Raw genomic sequence first — 23,682 nt, forward strand, 5'->3', positions numbered from 1 at the left:
CGGTGGTGTCACCTTGCTCTCGCATGAAAAATAAAACGAGGCACATCAGATTTCCCCTCTCTCCACAGCACTGCTGTGTCTTGCAGGCTCACCCCAGCCTCAGGAACAGCCTTGGTTGCTGGCTTTCCAGATAAAAAAGACTCTGGGGACCCCAAAACCAAACCACAATTGCACCAGCGTTTTCTAAAACATTTAATTCCGGATTATGTAGGAGATACAATGGGGGGCAGCTTGCTGGGATGTGAAGCAAGCTCTTCAGGGCTAAGTACGCCTTGCTTAGTATACCTAACCTTGCCTAATATTGGCTTTTGGCTGTTAGAAACTTCATCCTAGACAGAGATGGATGTGATTAGCCCGGCCCGGAGCCGCTGCCGTTCAGCATTGCAGCATCCCCACCTTGTGGTGCGCGCCGGAGCCTCTCCATGGGCTGCGGGGACACGGGCTGCCCTGCGAGACTGCATTCACTGCGTGTGCTCTGCCTCTTCTTCTAGGCAGGCGCCAAAAGGTATGGTAAATTCCTGGATAGATAGGGAAAGGTTTCTTAATTTTTTTTTTTTTTTTTTTTTTTTTTTTTTTTTTTTTTGTGTGTGTGTGTGTGATGTTGCTAAAATCTTTCCGTCTGTAAAGATGAAACCTTTGGTTCAGATACCTAAATATCTACCATGAAAATTCAAAATATCCCTGTAAATTTCACAGAGGTGTTACACAGCTAGCCAGTACCTTCTCCTTGGCTGCTTATGCAAGAAAGGGTCTCAGAGGTGATGTGGGCTTTACTGAGAGCATATTTTGCAAGCAAAAGGAATGCAGCCATTTGTGAATCCTCAGTTAGTGCTGGGAGTAGATACTAGTCTTCAGAAAAAAAAAAAATATTTCTAGATCATAGTGATTACCAATTGGCTCTGTGAAATAATCCATCATCTGCAGTAAGGTGAAAGTGCTCCTGGAGAGGTGGCGGATGTCCCGTGCCTGGAAATATTCAAGGTCAAGTTGGATTGGGCTCTGAGCAACCTGATCTACTTGAAGATGTCCCTGCTCATTGCAGGAGTGTTGGACTAGATGACCTTTAAAAGGTCCTTTTTAACTCAAATGGTTCTGTGATTCTATGATCTCCTTTTTGGGTAATAACTCAGAGTAAACTCGACTTTTTTGTCAAAGACCCGGATATTCTTCAGTCTCTGAGAACATCTGCACAAGGATAACTTGACCCTGACCTCTTCATTCCCAGGTCCAACGCTGTCACTTCCCTGGCACAAGCCCCATGACCAATGGGACAGAAAATGCTCAGCACCTCCTGGCAGAGGGGGAAAATGGGCAAGGTGGAAACATGGATGCATCCTTCATGGTGAAGTAACTTCAGTCCTTTTTTCTTTGAGGAAAGGTGACACAATATTGTAATTTGTAGAAAAAAAAATAAATTTCTGCACACACTGTCTATAACAGATCCAGGCAGATGCCTGGTACCCCCAGGGCTGCATTTTCTGCAGTGCTCTGCAGCACTCTCCAAGCAAGAGGAACAATTTATAAAAGTATAAAGCCATGGGTGACTTTGACTGGCTCAGAGTCTCTTTTCTCCTGTGCTTCTTCCTCGTGTGCCAAGAAGAGAAGACTATTCACATCTGCCGAACGGAGGAGCCGATGGCTGGAAGGAGCAGGAGGCGACCTCCTCCCTCCCCACTCCCTTCCGTGGCAAAGAGATGATGATCTGCAGGGTCCCTCTTAAAAAGCTTTTCTGCAGGCTCGCTCACTTTGCAACCTGCTGATGAGTTAATGTGAAACAGAGCCCTGGAAAATGCCGGGAGCGAGAGCAGCGAAGCGTCCCGGGGGTGTGGGGTGGATAAATCACGGTGGGCAGCGGCCGGCGGGGCAGCGGCGGGGCTGCGGAGCCGCAGAGGCTGAGCTCGCCCCAGCCGCTCGCCCGGCTGATCCCGGGCTGCTCCGCAGAGCTCTGCCTTACGAGCCCGCTCTTCAAAGCATTCCTGTCTTTACTGTCGAACGCACCAAATGTCTCCCACAGCTGTTTAGTTGGTTTGTGAGCCTTGTTAAGTGCCGGGTTTATCATAGCTTTCCCAAGGAATGCGCGCTCCCAACAAGTAGCTGAAAGATATTATCTGGTGCAGCCAGCTGAGGAGCTCAGGCTCCTTGGAGACTAGCTGAGGGTGTCCAACTAATTTTTTTACTGGACAGTTGATATGTTTAATTTGACTTGTGTGTTCTTTGGTCTAAATTCTGCTGAGAAGGGGGTTTGGGGAGAAGGTCTCAGCATCATCACCCTCATAATGGTGGAAAAGCACCAAGTATTGCTTGGGAAGATATTTAGGTAGTCATAGCTTTTCAAACATGCAGCCTTTAGTCAGTATGTTTATACTTATACTGCCATAAAGAAATAGCCACCACCTAAGTCTTGTCCACCTGCAGCTGGCAGAGGCTCTGCCCAGACTGACCTAATGTTACCTGCACCTTGCATCCTCCCCACAGTATAAGCCAGAAAAATATTCCTTCAGTGTCCAAGGCTGCATCCATATCAGGATTGGTTTTCCCACCAGAGCAGTATCCAGCCATTCTCACCCTTGCAGGTTGTCTGCAGCCCACTCTGGGATTTGTAGCCTAACGTGCTTCCCTGTGGGTTAAACCTTGCCCAAGCTACTGGATATTAAATGTTCCCTCAACAGCATTAAGCAACTCTAAGCTTTCTTTGAAGTTCACTTTAAACATCTCTCAAAGCCATGATGGGTGACGTGAAGGTGAGCTATATAATGGTCACAATAACCTTATAAAGCACACAGAGGGACAGCCAAAGCACTCCAGTTCTGTGGAGCACCAAGCTGCTGAGTAAATGGGCTTAAGGGCCTGCCTCTCTCATTTGCTTGTTCAGCTGATTGATGCCACCATAAGCTCCCCATCTGCAAGCTCTCTGGGCTCCTCATGAGCTGGTTCTGTCCGTGACATACAGTTAATATTATTAATTATTGTCTCTCTCCTCTCCGTGGAGAGCAGTGTTCTCCGAGTCACAGCAGAGGAGAGCCCCTTCCCTCTCTGGCAGCACACTGGGCAGAAGCAAAGTAAAGCAGGCAAGAGAACTATTAGGGAGAAACATGCCAAAATGGGGTTTCCCATACTTTTTCAACTGATAGGAAGAGACTTTCAGAAAAGTGCTGTGCATCCTTGGATGGAGGATACAGGACAGAAAGTAAACAGCTATTTAAAATCCTTCACTGAAGGATGATAAAATTACAGTATGTAATGAGGATGTGCAAAAATACCAGCTATAAACTAGGAAATCCTACAAAACAGATCATGAGAAAATAAATAAGTCTGCTTTGAAAGTGATGATGCAAAGTTCAGATTGTACAGCACACTGCCATTTGCAATGCTGCCTTCATGTTTCTGACATGAAATTCAGACACATAGACATAGACTTGTATAAACTACACGAACTGAAGCAAACTAAAGATAGCCTGAAGAACTGATTGGCAATCCAAACTAAGACCATACTGAACTCCAGCTGAAAGGAGAGAGTGTGGGAACTCAAGGGGCAGGGACACACACTTGATTTTCAGCAAAATTTAAAAAAAAAAAGAAGCTTTAAACATGTAGGTATTGCAAAATATATTCTCTGATCCTGCTTTTTCTCATTTCTCCTTGATGTGAGTGTTGGTGGACGGCAAACAGCCACCAGTTCAGGGAAGATGCTGTTTGGGTGGCAGTGTAGGGCTGGGCATGGCCCCCAGGCAGACCCCGTGCCCAGCCCTGCCAGCCCAGAGGGATATCTTCCTAAAAGAGTGGTTGTGGAACTGGAGGCATTATGGTTTGCACTGGGATGGCATCACAGGCATCAAAAGTTTCTTTTGGGGTTAAAATTAATCTTTTAAGTCACAGCATGAACTACATTAATGAAAGAGGGTTGTTGCTAGAATTTTTTTAATGTATGGGTCAAAATAAGAGGAATTGAACTGGTTTTGATAACTATTGCACTTTTCACATCATCCTAAAGTTTGCTAGAGTTACAGAAATATTTAGCCATCCTTTCAGTGGTCCAAGCAGACAATTCTATTGGCATTAAAAGGGAACTACATTCACTGAGTCACTCTGCTAGTCATGTCCCACACAGATCCTGTCTCTGAAACCCATGGACCAAACTCTTCCTTGGGATAAGAATTACAGAAAGAATCACTTTGATTTGATGAGTCAAAAGTTTAGCCAGCATCAGACTGGGCTGACAGTTTCATTTCATCAAACCAAGATTATTTTGGATATCTACTAAAATGGACGGACTGGTATTCCTGCTCCCATGGATATACACACATACCAGACAATAATCTCCTTAACAACCCACAGATGAATTCCTTAGCTTATGAACCTGCCAGAAAACACATAATTTTCCCCATCAAGGAATGTTGCTTGGCACATCTTTAATATATCACTTACACAGCCCTCAATCAACCTAAATGATTCATCCAGCAGCATGTCCTATGCGATGCTTCCCGTGATTGAATGGTTTATCCTCACTGAAAAAGCACACACCATTCAGGCCCACGTATCAGCTATAAAAGTTATTAATAACCAGGAATTACACAGATAAGAGTCATGAGGCTGGCTTTAGCCTGGGTGACAGCAGCTGGCCCACTTGGAGCTCCATCAGTAAAAATCAGCCAGAATTTGCACCCGTGGGAAGAGATCAGAGGCTTGGACTCTCAACGCCAACCCATGCATCATATTTTATGTTGTGCTTTACAGTTTATCAGCCTTCAGATTAAGATTTATTCGTGTTGCCTTGCTGTTCAGTAGTTGTAACTCATGACATGCTTGGTGCTTAGCAGTGTCTGTGACAGAGGGGCTGGTGCTCGCCGTGGGCATTGCACCAAACTACAAACCCATGCAGGAAAACCACCTCAAGCAGCAAAGCAGGGACAGCATCTCTCTCTCTGTGTCCTCTTCATGGGGTTCCTTACATGTGTGAGAGGCCAGGAGACATTATCACATCTGGTGTGGACCTGCTCACAGCCGTGGGAGAAGGGATCTGTGTCCTGGCCTCTGGTGGGTGTGCGAGGCTGTGTTACGGGCTGGGCCACCTCTGGGATGGAGACACTGATGATTAGCTCAAGGACAGAGCACAGCAAGCTGTCTGAGTCAGCACAGCCAACGCATTGTCCTGGGCACTTGGGAAGTCATTTTTCATCTGTGGTATCTTCTCTCCTCCAGGGCTGGATGAATTACACAAGGTTCCTTGGACACCAGACAGGCGAAGTGGGGTTAGAGCACCATGTGATCTCAGCTACAGTTCCCAGCCCAGTGTCCTGATGTTGAGCACAGACGTGGTAACTTGGCTCCTTTCCTGCTTGAAAACATTTGTTTGGATGTTCTAAGAATTCCTCAACATTGTGGCCCCCCGCCATAGGGTGTTACATGGCTTTAGATAAGAAATCTCCATAAAACTGTAAGCAATGTGTCTTCTGCAGTAAATCTTTCTTCTTAGTCAAGAATGAAGCAGTCACATTGTGTTTCCTTATTTTGCAGTCCACCTGTTGCAAGGAAAGTGCCAAGAAAATTATACACCAGTGGGAAAGTATAGATTGCATAGATGGCTTGGACCCAGCAAGAGTCAGTGTGACTATGGGATACACATTTAAAATCACCCTCATCTCTGAAGCTTTCTTTGTGCAATAGGAAGGGAATCCCTGGCTGGATGGAGACAAGCAATCTGCTGCTCAGACACCATAGCTGTAGCTGCTATCTCCCCACGGGAAGGGGGAAGATTAACTGGGTGTTGGGCAGACAGATCGTGTGTAGCGTGGCACCACAACAATCCTTGTGTGCCTGAGGTGTGAGGAACAGCCTTCATCTCCTTGCCTGAACCTGGCTGCTGCCTCCTTTGCTCTGTGGCTATGAGTGAGGAGTTGGCTGGCAGCACTGCATGTGCTCAGGGGCACGGGCTGCCCATGCTTGCTGCAACAAGCCACTCTGGTAGACAAAATGATGAGCTTGTTGTCTAAACAAGCGGTTTACAAGAAGAGATCTGCTGACACTGGGTGGTTTAAATGACCTTTCTTTATCTTATGAATAATTTCTGCTAGTTGATTACTTTTGAAAATATTTTAAAAGCCAACAGTCCTTGTTCACCGCAGCCTGGGAGGATTCTGCTTTCACATCACTGTCTGTGCAGTCAGCATGTGGATGGATGGGACCTACACAATCATGGGATTCAATCCTCACATTTGTTTCCTACCATCCCTTTTCCAAAGAATATCATTTTCCACACCACAGTGGGGTTCATCTCTCCTACTTCAGCTGAGAAACTGCTCCTGGAAATCTTTGCTGCAAGGGCTGGAGAGGGCCCTCCTGCCTGCAGTACACAGGAACTCAAACCATCCTCCAGCCATGTGCCAACACTGTCCTTCCCCTGCCTCTCGCAAAAGTGCTTTTGCTTTATATTTCTCTTTGTAATATTGTCATTAAATAAAAAAAAAAAAAAAAAAAAAAAAAAACCAAAACCAAACAAAAGCCACCTAAACCCAGCAGCCAAACAACCCTGGGCTGCTGAGGTAGCAGTTCTGGGTGCTGCCCTGGGAGCAAACACTCCTGTGGAAACACCGGGCTGGGAGGGCTCTCACACCAGTAGCACCTCTGCAGAGATCTTCTCTCCTGCAACTCTGGTGTTTGCACCTATAACTTAACCTGAGTTATGTGTGAGAGGCAGTCGCACAATGGTGAAAATACACATCAAAGGCTAAAAAACCCCAAAGAAAACTCAGTCAGGGTGCAAACAGCAAGCAGTCTGGGAAACAGCTTTCAGCTGTCCAACCCCGCAGGAAGAGCAGCGTGCTGGGATGTGGAGCAGCTCAGCTGTGATAGCTGGTGAGAGCCACAAGATGTCTCTGGAAACCAGCATTTGGACAAAAAAAAGGCATTAATAACCCCAGAAAAGGGGCCGGGCTGTTTCCATCTGCAGTGAGCCCTGAGCCCTGGGATCTGTGCTGCTCTGAGCCTGTTCTGGGAGCAGCAGGGCAGGGACAGCCCCGTTTGCTAAAGGTCCCTCTCCACAGCAGTTTACTCCAGGTGACAATTTGGCCCATGAGGTTGCACACATGGCACTTCCTTAACGCATGGATGAGAACTGTGGATCTGTAAATCACTGTTGGATCAAAAACTGTATTGACTTCTGAAGTCATGGGACAACAGCAAAGAGTTGGAAACCAGATTAAAGAATTATTACAGTGCAGCAGAAAACAGGAAAAATGGGGGCAGTCCTCTCTGGGAGCCATTCTGCCACCTCACCTCGCACACCAGAGCAGTGACTGCACAGCTTTGGATCCCTTGCAGCAGAGCCTGCAGCTGATGGGATCTCAGCACCGGCTGTCCCAGCCCAGAGCAGCGATGAGTAATCCCTTTCTCCCTTAGGGTCCTGCTTCTGCTGCAGGTCACTCCCCAGACAGATAAAGGAGATACTTTCAGCTTCTTGATGTTTCCTTGTAGGCAGCATTGGCCTGGGTTTGTAACCTCCACCCTTGCCAACTCCTGTGGGGTTTCACTACCTGCACCGTCAGCCCCAGGGATTGATGAGCACAGAAAAAACCCCACTGTGGCACACCCACAGACAGACATTATGGGAATGAGCTCCCTGTCTCTGACACAGGGAAAAATCCTGCTGAACGTGACTCAGAGCTCAGCAGAACGCCTGCAGGTTCTGATCCTGCATCCATGTCAGTCACTCAGGGAACTCCTCTCCCTTTCACCAGCTCCTCTTGGCTTCCTAGTAAACAGCTATAGAATTGCAGGGTGGAAAAGGCCCATATAAGTGTAAAGTTGTTATTAAGGAATAGGCAAAGCACAGTAACCAGTGACTCACAAAGTTTAATGTGAGAAAACAAAGCTATCCTTCAATGGACCACATAGAGAGACAGCAATTATTGTAAACTGGAAAACCTTTTTAACATCCAACTAAAAATGTGTGGCAAATAAAATCCATTGCCCACCAGGCTCAGTGATTATAAGTATCATTTGTTTTAGGATTTGTTTTCCCTCTTACAAATCATAAGACAGTCATTTAAACTAATAACAAGTGAGTTATAGTGATAATGGGATTTTTAATGAGCTGTTTCTGGTTGGGGGTTGCCTTTACAGAAACTCATCTACTGCATTGCAAATGCCAGTATTTAGCACTGAGGGATGTGGTGAAAAGTCCATTAGTCTAAATCTGCTTTAACTGGATGACCAAACTTTGTTCTTGCAGTGTGTTTAGAAAAACTCCCCCAGGACTGTACTATCATTGTATCACTTTACTCGAGGCACATACATTTGAACAAAGCAGAATGAGAAAAAAAAAATGTAGTCAATATCTCTGACATGACTAGATGAAGAAGAAAAAAAATTAAAGATGACAAATCCTTCCCCTTCATTGTACAGAGCAGGAACTTGGAGCTGTCCTTGCTAACACACTTGTGTAGTATTTAGACAATCTGAAGCTGTTATTGTGGAAGATCACTAAGGTTTAATGGGACATTTCTTGATGACATTTAGCTTGACTTCTGCCTCCTGGTTTTTCTAAGATGACTGCTTTTTTTGGTCAGAAAGTACCAATTTCCCTCCAAAGCATGCTGTAACTCAGAAGCAGAAGACCTGCTCCTGAATTGCTACCCATGCAAAAAAAAAAAAAAAAAGCTTGCCCCACAGGACCAAAATCCCACAGCACATTTAATTTCCTGCATTAAAAAAAAGCTGTGGTCCTTCATTTGAGATCTGTGTCTCCCATGATGTCTGGGCTGAGGCCTCAGGCGACTGAAGGATGTTGTGTATCCAGCTAAAAGAACCCACCCCAACCCGCAGCCACCCTTCCCACAGCCACGGCTTTGTGCAAAATGACAGAGAGGGTAAAACGGCGAACGCGAAATCTCCTGAGTGAAAAGGAATTAGTAAAACCCCATATTCATGAAATATTGAGAGCTAATTATATGTGCATCGGAAACCTCTGGGGGAAGGGAGATGGAGGCCTTTCATTAGACGGTAACTGGAACTTTTTCATCATTTGTCTAGCTCAGGAATGTAAGGCTGCTGTCTGGAGAGGGATGTGGGATTTGACTGCAGGGCTGGGTGTGCAGGTGAAGTGCCATGCTAGCGAGTGTTTCTATTGTACTCTGGCACATCTTGCAAAAGGCTCTGAGCTGTAGCAGGTCGGCGGGGCTGGGTGCTCCAACATCTCCGTGCTCCCACACGACCTCTTCACTCCGATGCGCTGTAGGGAATCGTTCCCAAATTATATTTTCATCTTGCTCTCACACAGCCCCCAAACGGGTCCACAGTCCCGTGCCTCACTTGAAATCTGGTCACGGTTTCTCCTAGAGGGTGGAAACCCCAGTCTACACCAGGCTGTCTCCAGAAAGTTCAATTTCCGTGCTTTTGACTTGCTCTCTGCTTTTGCAGCCGAAACGAATGGCTGCTTATTGCCGCTGCACCATCGGCCGGATTCAAGAGAGAGACCAGAGGCGGTGAAGACGAGGGCAGGTTTTTGTGGTGCAGCCCGAGGGAGGCTCGCAAAGGCAGCGTGCCCTGCGCCGCGGGCAGGGGACGCGAAGTGTAAAAGCGGGGAAATTTCCCTCTCGAAGTTTTGCTGCCACTTCAGCCACAAGGATGCTCGGGGAAACCCATCCAGATCTCTGCCTTCTGCCCCGTCTCCCCGCTGCCAGACCCCCTTGGCCGCACTCAGCCCTTCTCCTGCAGCTGAATTTATTTTCCCCTCGTGATCCCCACGCAGGGCAGCATTCTCCCTCCCGGGGAGTGCCGGGACAAGCCGGCTCCTCCACCCGCCGCTGCTCGGGGCCGTGCCCGGGCCCGCGGAGCCCCCGCACCCGCGGAGCTGCTCGCGTTGCTCCCGCGGCGGCGCGCCCCGGCCCTCGGCACATAAATCAGCATTAAACCCATTCCCCCCTCCGATCCCCGGTGCCACCATCTATTACTCCCCCAGTGCGTTTTCTATCACCTTTTGTTAGAATTACACAGCCGGAAACTTAATTTACCCCGAGCTTTAAAGACAAATAAACCCCGCAGGCCGGTGGCCCAGCGATATGCCTGTTTACTCGCGCGATCCGTAGATTATTATGAATTGTTGTGATTTTCAAGCTGCTGGTGGCTTAAATACCTTCTCGGCTACTTTTCCTGGCTGGGAAAAAAAAAATAAAAAAAATCCACCCACTCTTCCCGCGCAAGGGCCAAGGAGCAGGAGACCATCTCACTTGCGCTGGGATTTATTTACTTTTGCTATTATTGTTATTATTATTATTATTGAAATTTGGAGCGAGCGAGGTTTTCAATTGCTGAAATAATTGCTTGGGAGAAAGGTTGCTTAATCTGTTCATACATTATTGACTCGGGCTCCAATATTTGGCTTGCTGCTTTTTATCGCAAGAAGATCACGTACGAGAGTCTTTTGCATAACAATTTTTAAAGAGGACACATCCTTATATCAAAAGTGGACGTGACTTGAATTTTGCCTGCGTTTGTCCCTAAAATGACCCAATTCCGGTTACTGCCACTGGGCAGCAGTAACATCATTTCTCCAGGCAATAGACTTATTCTGCTTTACTCTCTGCCCCTTTCCGTGTCCCCCACCCCCAAGCCAACACGTACTTTTAAAGCTGATTATTTTGTCTCGCTGCATTTTAGCACTACACACACTGTTTTCTCTCCCTGGGAACGGATGAGCAGAGAGGAGCAAGCCCAGCTCGTAGGAGCCACACGGATAATTAAAGCCGAAAGTTCCCAGGCAAGGCAGAAATAGTGCCTTCAACGAAATTTTGCTGTGAGCCGCCGCAGAGAGAGCCCAGCGCCGGTGTCAGCGCCTCCAACCACCTCCTCGAGCATCATTTCCCCGATGAGGATGAAAAGAGCCCCCCTCTCCCCTGCTTTTTCCAATCGAAATGGTGCTGCTTCCCAGCCACACTGGTCAAGTTAGTTCCGGAACAAAGGATGACAAAAACACAAAGGATTCTCTTTCCCCCCACCTCCCCTTTCTCCCCTTCTCAACTTCCCCGGTGCCTGCACACCGGCCCGGGCCAGGCCGGGACCCTCCCACCGCTGTCGCCTCCAGGGCCCGGGCCCGTCTCGGCCCCGGGGGTGCCAAGTGACACAAGGGGGAGCGAAATATTGTGGAGAGGGGCACGGGGCTCGGTTCCTCCTCCAAGCACTGACGGGGAGAGAGCCCCGAGCTGCCTGCCCACCGGAAGGGGAGAATTGGTGACATTCACGTCTCCCCACACCAGTGCTGTCGTTTGGACCTCGGGGTAAAAAAACCCTAAAGAACACCAGGTCTTTGCAGAAGAGCCCCAGCTGTCCCTGCAGGCGGGCGCTTGGGGAGGGCTGTGCACCTGAGAGCCGAGGAGAGGACTCGGTGCGGGACCATTCCTCCGCGCCAAGAGTTGGGCAAACTTTCCAGGGCGGCGAGCCCCTTGCTCCCGGGCAGGGGACGGGCGCGGGGCTGGCAGGAGGAGCCCCTCGGGCAGAAGGGGAAGCCGGGGAGTAGTGGCGGAGGGAGGTGGTGCCCGTGTGCGATCTCTGAGCTGCCAGCCACAGCCATTTGCACACGCGTGTGTGCGAGGCAATATTCCCCCGCACGCCCGCTGCACACGCGTTCAGCCGCACAGATGCACCCGCAAGCCCACTGCGGGCAAATACAGAGAGGGCACAAGGGTGGCAGGCACGGCGGGGCTGCGCGGAGCCGGACGCGACAGCCCCTGCCCCTAGAGCCATGGCAGGGCGGCGTGGGCGCCAGTCCCGCGTGTGCCCCTTTGTCACCCAAATCTCCCCAATTCCGAGGGGGGAAAAGCTTTGCTACCGAAAGAGGCAGCCCTGCACCCACTAGAGCTGGGAAAAGCCTCGGGGGTGTCGTTCCCGAGGCCCTCTGAGCCGGGCGAGGACACCCCCTCCGCCCGCGGAGCCGCCCCGGCCCCGGCCCCGGCCCCGCCGCCTCCCGCGGGTCGGGCGGCGAAAGTTTCCCCCTCTCCTCCCTGGGCTCCACGGCTCCCGGAGCCCAGAGAGAAGCAGGGCGAGACATAGGTGGGAAGAGCTGGAGGAAATTGAAAACATATTTTAAAATGTAAGCGGGTCCGAGCCAGCCCGACCGGGTGTGCCGGTGACTGCGAGCACGGCGGGACCGGGACCGGCCCCGGCCCGGCACAGCAGCGGCGGGTGCGGACCCCAAACCCTCCACGGAACTTTCCGCCCCTGTGGGTAACGTCTCTAGCGAAGGGACAGGGGTATCTGTCCCGAAGCGGAGTGAAGCAGCGCTCAGAAACATCCACAGTAACTTAAAGCAGATTGTCGGGGCGCTGCGGGGCCGGAGGCAGCGCCGGAGCTGCGCGCCGGGCCGGGGATGCGGCTGCCCTGCCCGGATCCTCCCCGGCCGGCCGGCGAGGAGCACCGCCGGGAGCCGGGACTTCTTAAGACAGCCGGTCCAGGTGACTTGTGCAGCTCGCAGAGAGGTAGGGTGGGCTGCAGATGTGGGTGGGAGGCGGGAGGGGGCTTGGGAAGCAAATGGGAAGGGGTTTGCAGCCAGGCCACTGGGAAGCAGCGAGTTTTCTTTTTTCTTTTCTTTTCTTTTCTTTTCTTTTCTTTTCTTTTCTTTTCTTTTCTTTTCTTTTCTTTTCTTTTCTTTTCTTTTCTTTTCTTTTCTTTTCTTTTCTTTTCTTTTCTTTCTTTTTTCTTTTCCTTTTTTCTTTTTTTCTTTTTTTAATTTTCTTTCCTCTTTTTTCTTTTTTCTTTTCTTTTTTTTTCTTTACTCTTTTTCTTTTCTTTTCTATTTCTTTCTTTGTTCTTTTTCTTTTCTTTTCTTTTCTTTTCTTTCATATTCTTTTCTCTTCCCTTTCCTCCTCTTTTCTTCCTTTCTCTTATTTTCTTTTTTTCCTCTTCTCTTATTTTCTTTCTTTTCCCTGTTATTTTATCTTTTCTCCTTTTGTTTCCTTTCCTTTTCTACTCTCTTTCTTATTTTCTTCATTTTCCTTCTATTTTTCTAGTTTTTTGTGTACCTTCTTAATTTCTTCTACATTTTCAGGTTTCTTTTCTTTTCTTTTCTTTTCTTTTCTTTTCTTTTCTTTTCTTTTCTTTTCTTTTCTTTTCTTTTCTTTTCTTTTCTTTCCTTTTCTTTTCCTTTTCTTTTCTTTTTTCTTTTTCATTTTATGTTACTTTCTTTTTCTTCCTTCCTTTTTCTGTATTTTTGTTTGATTTTCTCCCTTTTCCTGATAAATTTTTCTTTATTTTTCTTTTTTTTTTCACTTTCATTTCCCCTTTTTCTTCCTCCTCTTTTGTCTCATCTTTTAATTATTTTCTTTTTTTCCTTTTTTTGTTTTCTTGTAGGAAAAGAAACAAACCAATAATATCGCTAAGAATAAGAAAGATAGTTTTCTCTTCTCCCCTCAGAAACTTCTTCTGGGTGTTTTCGCCTCCATCCCACTTGAGAAGGGAGGACAGACGTTGAAATAAATAAAATTAAATCTTTACTACATCTCCCCGTGACTCGAGAGCCGGGCTGCATTGCTGGGGTGGGGGTGGTCCTGGATGGTAATTGATTCATAACTCTGCACCAGGACGCCAGGGCTCAACATCCGCGGCTCCCCGGGAGCATCTCGGGGGAGCGGGGCGGCCGCGCTGCCCGCCCGGGCCGGGGCGCGGGGCTGCAGCTCCGGCCGGCCGCGCCGAGCTCTCCCCCAGCCCGGCCCTCCTCCGCACAAAAAACATCCCTTCCTCTCTCCCCGCTCCCCGCCCTGCTACCAGGAGAGATTTGGACTCCCGGAGACATCAACCTGCGCCCCGAAAAAAGTTTCGAGCGGAGCTGCCTCCAATACCTATTTACCAACGAATTACACCGCTATTATTGCTTTCAATGAAGACTGAATCCCCAAGCGATAATTGAATTAGTCTATTGAAGAGACTGTCAGGTACAATGACGTGGTATATCCCGCGCCTTTCCCAGGGTCTATAGGCTTTGGGGACCCGGAATGTATAGTCTGACCTTACAGCTCATAATAATAATGCTGCACTTGTAGCAGAAATCTATTCGTATTCACTTTTAACAAAACCTCTGGTCAGCCAGTCCCTGTAGGAAGGATGAAATCTATTGTATTAGAACAACTCATTTATGTCCTTCAGCAAAGGCCCCAATGAGATCTGATCTAGACGTAGAAATAGGATTACCACAGCGTATATTAACCACGTTTCTATACTTCCTCCTTCCTATAAGGGCGCCGAGAAAACAAAAAATGCAAAGGATTTTTGATCTAAATTTAACTTTATTTTTATTTTCAATTTTAAAACTCCCTTCCTTTGGCGGCCTCCCTCAAAAAAAAAAAAAAAAAAAAGAAAAAGAGAAGAAAAGAAAAAAATAAAAGAAAAAAAGAGAAAAAAATAAAATAAAAAAAAAAAGCAAACACAACGAAATCGGAGAAATTATTCCTCCCGGTTTCCGAAGAGACTGCGGGCTGGCACGGTGCGCGGGAGCAGCGCGGCGCCTCCGCACAGCCCGACGGCGGGCACCGGGCGTCCCGGGCCGGCTCCCGGCCCCGCCACCCTCGGCTGCACTCCGCCTCCCGGCACGGATCCGCTCCCGCCCCGCGCCGGGACGGCTGACCCCAGCCCCAGCGCCGGGAGCCGCCGGGAACACCAACCTGCGGGAGACTCAGGCACTTCCGAGGGGCGGCGGAGCGGCAGCGCGGCCCCGGGCCCGCAGCACGGCCCGGGGAGCCCTCGGAGCCCTCGGAGCCCTCGGAGCCCTCGGAGCCCCGGCCCCTCCGCAGGAGCCGGCGGCACCCCCGCGACGGCAGCGGGAACGGGGCTCCGCCGGACCGGGCCCCCCGACGGGCGCCCCGAAAGCCAGAGGCACCCACAAGTTACAGAGGGAACTTTTTCCTAAAAAGGGATTTTTTTTAAAGCTGCCGTCCTTAAGCCACCGTGTGTAGACATATTACCCCGATTACTGTAACTACCTGCGAGCCGGGGAGTAATATTTATCTATTTATGGAAAAAATATCCAGCCTGGAAATATACATCGTCTTTTCCTTTAACCCCTCCTCATTCATCCAGCCGATCCCCCACCCCCTCCGTACACAAACCTACTCAATTTATAGAGAAGCCTTTACAATCCAGAACAGTTTCTAGAAGAAGGGAGGACTCCAGATGAAATAATCCCCCTCCCTACACGCACTTGTACATACACACACATACACACACACACACATGCACATAGACACACTTCCCCCCCGGGCGTGCTCATGAAGGCAAATTAAATAGTTAAAGGCTTCGATTTCTCTCTCTCTCCCTTTTGTTACCCAATTTTGGAACATTTAAGGATGGGTGTGTGTATTGTATTCAATAATAAAAGCTATAGGGCCGCCAGGACATTTATCATCCTATTACTGTAACAAATCCGGGCTCCCAATACATGAAAGGTAAAATGAATTACCGACGTTAAGCCGTCAATAAAGTCATTTCTGTAAATGGTGTCTCCGAAGGACTGCAGCATTATTCAACTAGCTTTATCAGCAGCTGGGAAATTACGTGAAGAAGCTCGCAGCGTGTAATATGGCCCTGCTTACTTTGATTAAGCGTCTTGCCAGGGAATAGTGACAGTGCTTTTGACCAGGTTTTATTCGCCGTCCTGTGATGAACGCCAAGCTGATCAGGCGGAATGAAGAGTAATTAAAACCTATAAATTATCTTTTGCAGCCCTTCTCAAGGCGTCTCTTGCAGGAGAGATAAGGCAGCGAGCCCCCATTTACAGCTCTGAAAGGGACCGCGGCTCACAAAGGCTACGTGGCTAAATGGGATATTGATAGTGTCCTAATTAGAATTTAATTAAGTACCCACGCTCGCTTTTGGGATAAAGATTTCAATTTTGCTAACTTAAATATAAATAAACCCAATTTCGGTGCGAGTAAATGATATGATATTGTGAATGCAGGGGGGGTTTAACATTCATTTAATTGCGGATGAAGCTCTTGATTCCAGGGCTGATTGTGTTCTGCCAGCTATTATTTTAGGGGATTATTGTGCGGCTGGAGGTAACAATTCGGTAATGTTTCTCCGGTACAGAAAATAACCGAACGTGCCTCGGAGGTGCGGGCACACACACGCCTCCCGGGGAGCAGCTGACGGACACCCGGGGATGTCTCCTTCGATTCCCGGTGCCGGTCGCCTCCTGAAAGCGGAGCCACGGGCCGGGCCCTTTCCCGGGGCTGCTCCCGGAGAGGGAAGGGCACCGGGCCGGTGCAGCACGGCGGGGCCAGGCGGAGGAGCCTGGCTGCTGCCGCCGGGATGCGGGCACGCACACAGACAGAGCTGTAGGTGCACATCCGAGCACATACGGGATGGACAGGCGGCGGCACGTGATGCGGCCCGGCCCCGCGGAGCGGCGCGCAGCGATGCGCGGGGCCCCGCGGCCCCTCCGCACCCACCGGGGAGGGGGCAAACGGGGGGGTTCGGTTACGTCAGAACGGGAAAACGCCCGGAATTGCCCTTCCCGCAGCTCCGGGGCTCGGCCGCGGGCGGGAGAGCGGCTCCGGCCGGAGCAGGTGCCTGCGGCCGGCGGGGAAGCCCAGCCCGCCCCGAGCTCCTCGGCTTGTAAAATGTGGGGTGTCGGGGGACCCCCATCTCCAGTGCTCCTCCGTGGGAGCACCAGCACTGCCCTTACCCGCAGGGACTGGGCTCCCGCGGCCGGGGCAGCAGAGCCCGGTGCGGCGGAGCGGCGCTGGGCTGCGGCCCCAGCAGTCCAGCAAAAACAGAACTGGGACCGCGGCAGTTTTGTTCATTTTCTGTAAATTCATTTTTAGACAGCCGCATCAATCCTGAAAAAGTGGGGTTTTCTTCCCATCCCTTAAAATCCTTAAATTTTCCGTCTGCCTCAACACGTGTCCCGAAGTGCCCGTTCCCTGCCGGGCAGAAAAACCAAAACAAAACCAAACAAGTATACCAGGGAAAAAAAAAAAAAAAAAAGGCAACAAACCGAAACCAACCAAACAAACAAGCAAACATCAAAAAGCAGACGAGGAAACATTATACGAGTTCAGCTGTGAGCCGGATCTGCTGCGTATTGCGAAAAAAACCCCAAACCCAGTAAAGGAACAAACCAGAGAGAGGCTTCGGCCGTACGGCCAGCTCGTCCCGGCAGTGCCTCCTGCCTTTATTGCTATTTATTGTTGTTATTATTATTATTACTGTAATTTATATTCCTCCAAACCAAAAAGGTTCGATTCCAGAGAGCCTCCACCCGGCTCGCCATCTCCCCGCGGGAGAACAGAAAGCAAAAAAAAAAAAAAAAAAAAAAAAAAAAAAAAAAAAAAAAAAAAAAAGCAGCGGGGGGAAAGCGCGCAGATTTGGAAGATTTGGAAGAGGGGGTGTTTATTATCGCTGGGGCAACAGCAGAGCCGCCCATGACCAAATCCCCGCCACCCGCGGAGGACACGGCGTGGCGGGAAGTTGTTGTTTACGGGGCTGGCGGGGGGCCGGGGAGGAGGAGGAGGAGGCGGGGGGGGGGGGGTCCCGGTTGGCGGGCGCGGCGCGCTGCCCCCGCCCGGCCCCGTCCCGCCCGGTGCCGTCCGCCCCGTCCGGGCCCTGGCGGTATTTATGGCGGCGGCCCGGCGGGCGCCCATTGGGCGCGGCGCGGGGTGTCAGCGGCGGCGGCGCCGCGCCATTGGCCGCCCCCACGTGCGGGGCCGCCTCACGTGCTTCCGGTGCGAGTGAAAAAAGTGTGGCTGAGGGATTTTTTAGGGAGAGTTTGGTGCACGGACCGGCGCTGTCAGAGATTTGGCTTTTTTTTTTTTTTTGGCTTTTTTTTTTTTTTTTTTTGGAAAAAAAAAGGAGAAGGGGAGAAAAAAAAAAAAGAATTAAAAAAAGAAGCCTAAGCGGGCGCGGGCGGCGCAGCACCGGGCTGGCGGGGACGGGCTCCGGCAGCCCGCGGCGTGGGCAGAGCGGAGCGTGACAGCGGGGCAGCGCGGAGCCGCCGCGGCGGCGGCGGCAGGGAGATGGGCAGATCGTGACGGGTTTTCGGGGGGCGGGTTTTTTGGGGGGGCCGTGGTGCAGCCGCACACCTTTTTGGTTTTTTTTTTTTGGTGTGTGTGTGTGTGCTTTTTTTTTTTTTTTCTTTTGGTGGTGGAAATATAAGCTGATCGGGAGAAGGGGGAGAGAAGCCCTCCAGTATCTCCCAGGTTTTGGATCCATCCGTGAGAGGGAGAGAAAAAAAAATCTCAGCTCCAGCCCAACAAGTGGATTTTAATTTTTTCTTTTTTTTTTTTTTCTTTTTTTCTTTTTTTTTTAATTTTAATTTTTTCCTCCCCCTTTTCCACCCCGCCACCCACCGTCAAAGTGGGGTGGGCGTAAAGTGGGTGGGTGGGGGGGAAAAGAGGCAGCGATCTCCGTGGCGGGGACTGAGCATGGAAGAGCCGCCGGAGGGGCACGGCCACCGAGACGCGGCGCCCGGCCCGGCGAGCAGCGGCAGCGGCAGCGATGGCGAGAGCGTGCCCGTGTCCCCCAGCCCCGCGCCCGCCTCCCCCGCCGCGCCCTGCCCCCTGCCCCTGCCCCGCCGCCGCCACCCGCCGCCACCGCCGCCGCCCCCGCCGCCGCCGCCCCACCGCACCACCAACTTTTTCATCGACAACATCCTGAGGCCGGACTTCGGCTGCAAGAAGGAGCCGCCCGCGCCGGCCGGCGGCGGAGGCAGCCGGGAGCGGGACGGAGATCGGGGGCAGAGCTCAGGTAGAGAAAACGTCAACCCGCTGCTGGCCCGGCCGCCCAACCCGCCCGCCCTCCTGTGCCCGGACTCGAACTGCCGTCCCGACGGCTCCGCGCCGCCGCCGCCGCCCGCCGCCGCCGCCAAAGCCAGTCCCGCCGCGGCGGCAGCGGCGGCGGCGGCGGGGGCGGCCAAGCCCCCCGCCGACGGGGGCGAGACTCACCCGGCGAAGTACGGGGAGCACGGCAGCCCCGCCATCCTCCTCATGGGCTCTAATAATGGAGGACCTGTTATAAAGCCCGACTCGCAACAGCCGCTGGTGTGGCCTGCCTGGGTCTACTGCACTAGGTATTCAGACAGACCGTCCTCGGGTAAGGAACCGCGGCGCATCTGGGAGCTGTTAAATCGTGACAAGGTCGCCCCCCCGCCCCCCTTCCCCTTTCCCTCTTCCCCCCTTGGCTTTGGCTCCCGGCTTGCTGAGGACCTCGCGTGGGGGGGGAGGGCGGCCTGGGTCACCCGGGGCGAGAGGAAACGCGTCCCCCCCCACCGCCACCACCCCTCCTTCCTCCTCCGAGTCTCCCAAATTTGAATGTGACGCCGGGCCCCGATTCGGCAGCGGTGCGATGCGGAGAGCCGGCGGGAGCGACCCCTTCCCGCGCCCCCGCCCGCCCCGCCTGCCGCAGCCCCGGGTGTTGCGCAGCGCGGGGCGAGAGCGTTGCGAGAAAAAGGCAGCGGGGTCGGCCGCTCCCTTGTGCTGAGGCTTTTCCTCCCCTTATTTTATTTTATTTTATTTTTGTCCTGGGTGCTGCTGGAGGAGCGAGGGGGAGAAGACCCGAGGCACATGTTGAGCGGCTGCTGGCGGTGCGGGGGGAGGAGGTAGTGCTTTCTTGGAGGCGAAGGAAAAAGGGCTTTATCGAAGGTGGCGGAGAGGCTGTTCAGCCGGGCCTCTGCGGCGAGCCAGGCAGGCCCTTAGGCCGCGCATTGCCGCCCCAGCCGGTGCTCGCTGCTGCCGTTCGGGGCCCAGCTGCGGGGTGGGGATCTGCCTCTGCCCGAGGTATCGGCGCTCCCCGTGGGAGCCGCCGCCTCGGCCCTCCCGGCCCTGTTTTGCCGCCCCTTCTACGTCTTTCCATTCCCCAGGTGCCCTCAGGCACCCCTTTATTTATCACCGTTACTTTTTGGGTTTTATTGCCATATTTTTTGAAAGAAGCCGAGGATGAGGAGATGGGGTTCCCCCATGACACCTCCAGCCAGCGCGGAGCGGGGCCGGGCTGGGCTCCCCTGTGCCCGGGGCCGCTGCAGAGCGCGGGGAAGGCGGCGCTGCCCGGCCCCGGCCCCGCTCCGCACTGCCCGGCCTGGTGCTCCTCGCCGGCCGTCAGCGCGGCCGAGCCGTCTCCATCCCCCGTTATTGACACGTCCAGCGACTTCAAACTCAGAAAAGCCTCTTTGATTGACTGGGCTGATTGATGGGGTGATAGAGCTGTCAGACGGCACGGCCTCGCTCCCGGCCGGCCCGGCCGCGGGTGTTGTGTTGCCGATTCCCAGGGCCACCGAGCGCCCTGCACTTGCGCCTTCATTTCCCTTCCTCCCCTTTCTTCGGGCAGAGGATAATTTCTGCATGTCCTCCTCCCCGACGCTCCCTGCTCGCTGCAGCCCGGAGGGGAGAAGGGCGAGGGGAGGCTGGCTGAGCTCGGCCCCTCTCTTTGTTGTGCTCGTAGCTGCCCGCCGGCCCCGACTGCTTCTCTCGGCTCCGGGGACGAGCGGGCTGCGGCGGTCGGAGGCGCCGGCACCCCGCTGCAAGGTGCCGGGGCTCAGCAATTCACTCCCCGCGCCCTCCACCCCCCGCCGGTCCAGCCCCGGAGAATCCCGCTGGGCCCCGTCCTTCTCCCCACCGGGCCTCGTCTCTGTCCCCGCCGACAGCCGCTGCCGAGCCGCGGGGAAATCCCCCCGTTCCGGGGAAGAGCTGCTTCGGGAGAGGAACTTTCGGCCTACTCGGCCGCGGGGAGGCCTCTCCGGCTTCGGCTCCGGCTGCTGCTGGCGGGGGGCTGCGGGCCTGGGACCGCCCGCCGAGCCCCGCAGCTGTCGGGGAATTTTCGTAGATCCCATTCTTCACGGTTCCCTCCCCGCTCCTCTTCCCCATGGCCGGGCCAGGCCGGCGGGCAGAGGACCGGGGCTACCCCTCCTCGGCGAGGCGCTGCCCTCAGGATGCGCCCGGGACCCGGTGGCTTTCCCGGCGAGCTGCGTTGCACTTCAGCTGGCCGCTCTGCGGCCTGGATGTGGAGCAGCGGGGCTCTGCTTCTGGCCGGGCTTCGCGGAGGGGGCTGCGAGCGGGGCCGTAGGTCCCCGGCAGGGATCGGCCGCCGGAGAGCCCAGGCGAGAGAAGGGCCCCCCAGGACTGGGCTGGCTTTGCGGAGAGGGTCGTTGTCCCCCGAAAGGAGACCAGGGCAGCCTTCTGCCAGTCTGCTGCTGGCGGCTCCCCGGAGCCTGGCAGTGGGGACCTTGGGTCCCCGCGCTGCCCGGCGGACTCGCTGCCCGGCGGGCAGGCCCCGGTCCCGGGCCGTGCAGGAGAGCGGCTGGGCCCTGCAGGGCGGGCGGAGCGGCGCCCCGACGTGTGCCGGGGCGAGCGGGGCGAGCGGGGCTCCGCTCCCCTCGCCCGCGGGGCCGGCTCGGCGGGGCCGGGGCGGCGGACGATGCGCGGGCGCGCTCGGCCCCGGCCTCCCCGTTCCTTCCCCATCCTTCCCTCCGCCGTGCCGGGGCGGCGGTGCCGGGCTTGGGGGGCTTGGGGGGACACACAGAACCAGCACAAATTCACCGTCGGCCATTTTTCCTCGGCCGGCGGGGAGGGGGGGCGTGCGGTCGGTCGGTCTGTCGGGCGGGCGGGCGGTCTGTCGGTCGGTCGGCGGCGCGGCCCTGCCCAGCGGCGTGTGTGTGCCCTGCCCGCAGGCCCCCGCACCAGGAAGCTGAAGAAGAAGAAGACGGAGAAGGAGGACAAGCGGCCGCGGACGGCGTTCACGGCCGAGCAGCTGCAGCGGCTGAAGGCGGAGTTCCAGGCGAACCGGTACATCACGGAGCAGCGGCGGCAGAGCCTGGCCCAGGAGCTCAGCCTCAACGAGTCCCAGATCAAGATCTGGTTCCAGAACAAACGGGCCAAAATCAAGAAGGCGACGGGCATTAAGAACGGGCTGGCGCTGCACCTCATGGCCCAGGGACTCTACAACCACTCCACCACCACGGTGCAGGACAAAGAGGAGAGCGAGTGAGGCGGGCGGCCCCAGCCCAGCCCAGCCCTGCGCCGCGGCGCCGGCCCGCCGGCCGGGAGGCGGACAGGTGCGATTTAAAAGCAGATCTATTGTCTATCCATAGTATAAGGACTCCGATTAAGAAAAAAAAATTAAATATGAACACTTAAGAAAAATTATCTCTATATAGCCAAACAGCATATGACCTTGTATATATTTAATTTCAGGTAAGAAATATGTGTAGCGATCTCTATTTGCTGGACAGTTTCTCTCTTCCCTTCTCTCTGTTTCTCCTTTCTTTTGTTCGTTTGTTCGTTTTGTTTGCTTTCCTTTTTTTTTTTCTTTCCCCCCCCATGTCCGTTGCTTCTGTTTTACAGTAAATGTCGGACTTTTCTCATCTGTCGTTTGATCTTATTTTGTTGTTGTTGTTTTTTTTTTTTTTTGTGTGTGTGTGAATTTCTGTCTCTCTTTTTTTTTTCCCGAAGAAAAAAAAAATTCTGATCCACAGACTGCGAGACTGAACCCGCCGCTACAAGCCAAAGATTTTATTATGTTCAGAAATCTGTAGTCTGAAATAAAGTGTAGACTGTGTTCAGGATCCAGGCTGGTTGTAATTCTTTATTTTAGTGTATGGATGTTTGCATATATATACATAAATATATAATAAATAAATGTATATATACATACACCATACGCTGTGTACATAGTGCCATTTTAGTGGCATATTTAGGTTTTGCTTTCGATAGATGCAGCAATATTTAAACTACTCATCCCTTGTTCAAAACCCTTAGACCTTCGATTAAAAAAAAATATTTTTAATTTTTCTACCCTTTAAAAACAATTAATTCGCTTTGGCAATTGCGGTCGTGCTTCACCTCCCGCATCTCCCTTTTTAACCAGAAATTAAAACCACCTCATAATAATGGTGATACAAATTCCCGCTGAAAATTTGCCTGAAATTGTCTGGATACTTAGGGCTCCGGGATGTATTGGAAAGATTTTGCTCTGACAGCTCCTTGCTCCTCTCCGAGAGGATCTGCTCCCACGCTCTTTGCAGCGAGGATCGGGCCGGAGCGATCGGCACCGGGCGCTGCTCCGCCGCTCCCGGGAGCGCTCCCGGCGCCGCTCCTGCCCCGCTCCCTCCCAGGGCCCGGGCTCGCGTCTGCCGTGTGCGTGGGACGCTCGGGGTGGCGGGGGGCCGGCGGCACGGCGGAGCTCCCCTCCGCTTTTCCACTCGCCCCGGTTAAAGGCCGGCCGTGCCCAGTCCTGGCTCGGCTCTCGGCTCTCGACACGGGCGGGCCGGGGCCGGGCCGTGCCCACCGCCTTCTCCCCGAGCCGTCGGGGACCGCCGAGCCCACACCGGCCTTGGTGGGGCCCCGCCGAGCCGGGGGCAGGCGACGGGATTATTCCCCTCCTCACTGACCCTGATGGAACCGGGCACCGAGGCGGGTGGAGAGCCGCCCGTCCCCCTCGACGAGGCTGGCTGTCGGCTTTCCTTCTCCTCTTTCTGCTCCTCTCTATCCCTGCCCTAGGCCCGCAGCCGGCGGGGCGAAGAGGACGAGCGAGCAGAGCTGGAGCCGGGGAACCCTTTCTGCTGCATCTCCCCGGAGCGTGGGGCGATGCCGAGGCCATGCCCAGGTCAGTGGGACCGGGGGGCGGGAGGGGGCAAGCAGCAGCACTCTGGGTCGGTGTAGCCTGCAGCTCCCCCCTCCTCGTCCCTTCGGAGGCATTAGGGGTTTTCCGTCT

The 23,682-nt window shown here is 53.2% G+C and overlaps 1 protein-coding gene across 1 annotated transcript; it reads left to right on the forward strand.

The window, feature by feature from the left end:
- Positions 1-18,404: 18,404 nt before the first annotated feature.
- Positions 18,405-22,505, forward strand: EN1 (engrailed homeobox 1). The gene is made up of 2 exons (XM_064435567.1): positions 18,405-19,071; positions 21,641-22,505. Exons 1-2 carry the CDS (start codon positions 18,405-18,407, stop codon positions 21,955-21,957), a joined length of 984 nt encoding a protein of 327 aa, XP_064291637.1. The 3' UTR covers positions 21,958-22,505.
- Positions 22,506-23,682: the final 1,177 nt, after the last annotated feature.

This window comes from Passer domesticus, chromosome 10 (genome assembly GCF_036417665.1).
Source record: "Passer domesticus isolate bPasDom1 chromosome 10, bPasDom1.hap1, whole genome shotgun sequence".
In the NCBI taxonomy this organism is placed as follows: domain Eukaryota; kingdom Metazoa; phylum Chordata; class Aves; order Passeriformes; family Passeridae; genus Passer; species Passer domesticus.

Bases quoted from the DNA above. Each gene is read 5' to 3' on its own strand.
- EN1 (XM_064435567.1), top strand. From the start codon at position 18,405: ATGGAAGAGCCGCCGGAGGGGCACGGCCACCGAGACGCGGCGCCCGGC. The intron at 19,072-21,640 runs GTAAGGAACCGC...CCCTGCCCGCAG, and splicing joins TTCAGACAGACCGTCCTCGG to GCCCCCGCACCAGGAAGCTG.